General features: G+C 62.1%; 1 protein-coding gene across 1 annotated transcript in view; it reads right to left on the bottom strand.

Annotated features, from left to right (window-relative positions):
* RNF213 (ring finger protein 213) overlaps positions 1–1,827 on the bottom strand; it is a 134,056-nt gene that overhangs the window by 30,543 nt on the left and 101,686 nt on the right. The window contains exon 43 of the mRNA XM_015559756.1: positions 4–132. Coding sequence (XP_015415242.1) covers positions 4–132 — 129 coding nt within the window. The remainder of the gene's footprint in view (positions 1–3; positions 133–1,827) is intronic.

The following is a 1,827-nucleotide window of genomic DNA, read 5'->3' as shown; positions in this document are numbered from 1 at the left end:
CACAGCTCTGGGACCCAGGCCGGGGCGTCGGGCCTGGCCAGCAGCTCCAGGTTGCTGTCCCTGTCGATGACGGCCACCATGCTGGCCAGCAGAGGGGTCACCGCGCCCTGGACCCGCTTCCAGAGGGTGTGCCTGCAGCGGCAGAGGGCGGCGTCCGGGTCAGAGGGACCGCGGCGGGAAGCGCTCGGCCACCAGGGAGAGTTTGTCCCCGTGGCTGCGTCCATTAGATCTGAGTCTTGCTGTGCACGTTGGATTGTTTGTATAAAACAAGGTGAAGAGCTAACGTTCTCCAGAGAATTTCCCGTACGCTGAGATCCTGCTTCCCGGCAACTGTCAGAAGTTTGGCTCAAACCCACAAAAATTCTTTACAGGTTTGAATGCTTTTTAGGTTAACATGGGGGTGGGGCCACATGAACACGCATGAGAAGTCATGTGAGGACGGAGGAGGGGCCACGTGAAGATTGAAGGGATGCGGCCAGGAGCCAAGGAGCCCCAGGAGCACCCAGCAGCTGAAGAGGCAGGAGGGACCCTCCCTGGAGCCCTCCCAGGGAGCCCAGCCCGGATACCCCGATTTCAGATTCTGGCCCCACAACGGGGAGAGCCCCTGTTCCTGCTGGGTTAGGACCCCGAGATCTCTCACTGCGGGGCTCACAGGGAGACCCATCCCCGTGTCTGTGCCTCGGCCCTGCCTCCCACTCCCCCGGGCTCCTGGGCAGTGAGTGCAGTGGGCACAGCAGGTGGCTTCTGCGTGGGAAGCGCAGCCACGTGGCGAAGGGACCCCTGTCACCTGGCGGAGCCCCTGCAGCCTCCCTGACCCCGCCCTCCCCTCCCGGGCCTTCCCCCAATGAGTCCAGCCTGGGCCTCCGCTTCCTGGGGCACCTGGATTGATAAGCCGACAGCTGGGTCGTCCTGCCCATATTCCAGACTCCAAGACTGAGGCTCAGTGAGGGGCAACCAAGGTCCCTCCCCCAGCCCAGCTCCAGGCGGCTCCCCTAGCAGCGCCCGGTTGCCAAGGTGTCGCCTGGTTGCAAAGGTGTCGGAGGAGGAGGAGGAGGAGGAGGAGGAGATTCCTGAGAAGCAATCCCAAAACATACCCCTGCAGGCCCTCCTCCTCACTCCCTGTCCAGGCCACAGCCTCCTTTTAGGCAGGTGGGCGGGCCTCTTCCTGGCCAGGCGGCCGGGAGCAAAGCAGGTCGAGGAGGCAGAGCGTCCGGGTCGGGGCTCAGGGACCCCAGCCTCACCCTGCAGGTTTCCTGGGCCTGGGCTCCACGTCCCCCCAGTTCCTGACCAGGCGGGCTCTGTCCTGCCTCCCGCTCTCTCACATGCAGTTCCCTCCACCGGGAACGCCCTTCCTGATCCTTCAGGGCCCAGTTCGGCTGTAAGTCCCCTGGGAACCTCCCCTGAGTCCCTCGGGGCGTCCCCTGCACCCCTCCTCCAGGACACAGCCGCTTTCTGGATGATGCTCTCACGGGGCGGGAGGTCTTGGGGTGCAAGCTCTGCCGTTGTACACCAGCCCCTGGCACAGACAGGTGCTCAGTAAGTGCGGAAGGAAGGGGGAGGGAGGGAGGGAGGTGAGCAAGGAACACCTCTCAGGATCAGAGAGGATCTAGACCAGTGGTTCTCAACCTGTGGGTCGCGACCCCTTTGGCGGCCGAACGCCCCTTTCACAGGGGTCGCCTAAGACCATCCTGCCTATCAGATATTTACATTACGATTCATAACAGCAGCAACATTACAGTTATGAAGTAGCAACGAAAATAATTTTACAGTTGGGGGTCACCACAACATAAGGAACTGTATTAAAGGGTCATGGCATTAGGAAGGTTG

This window comes from Myotis davidii, unplaced genomic scaffold, assembly GCF_000327345.1.
Source record: "Myotis davidii unplaced genomic scaffold, ASM32734v1 scaffold211, whole genome shotgun sequence".
Lineage (NCBI taxonomy): Eukaryota > Metazoa > Chordata > Mammalia > Chiroptera > Vespertilionidae > Myotis > Myotis davidii.
The sequence above is the reverse complement of the archived record's forward strand: the minus strand, read 5'-3'. Positions and strand labels throughout refer to the sequence as shown.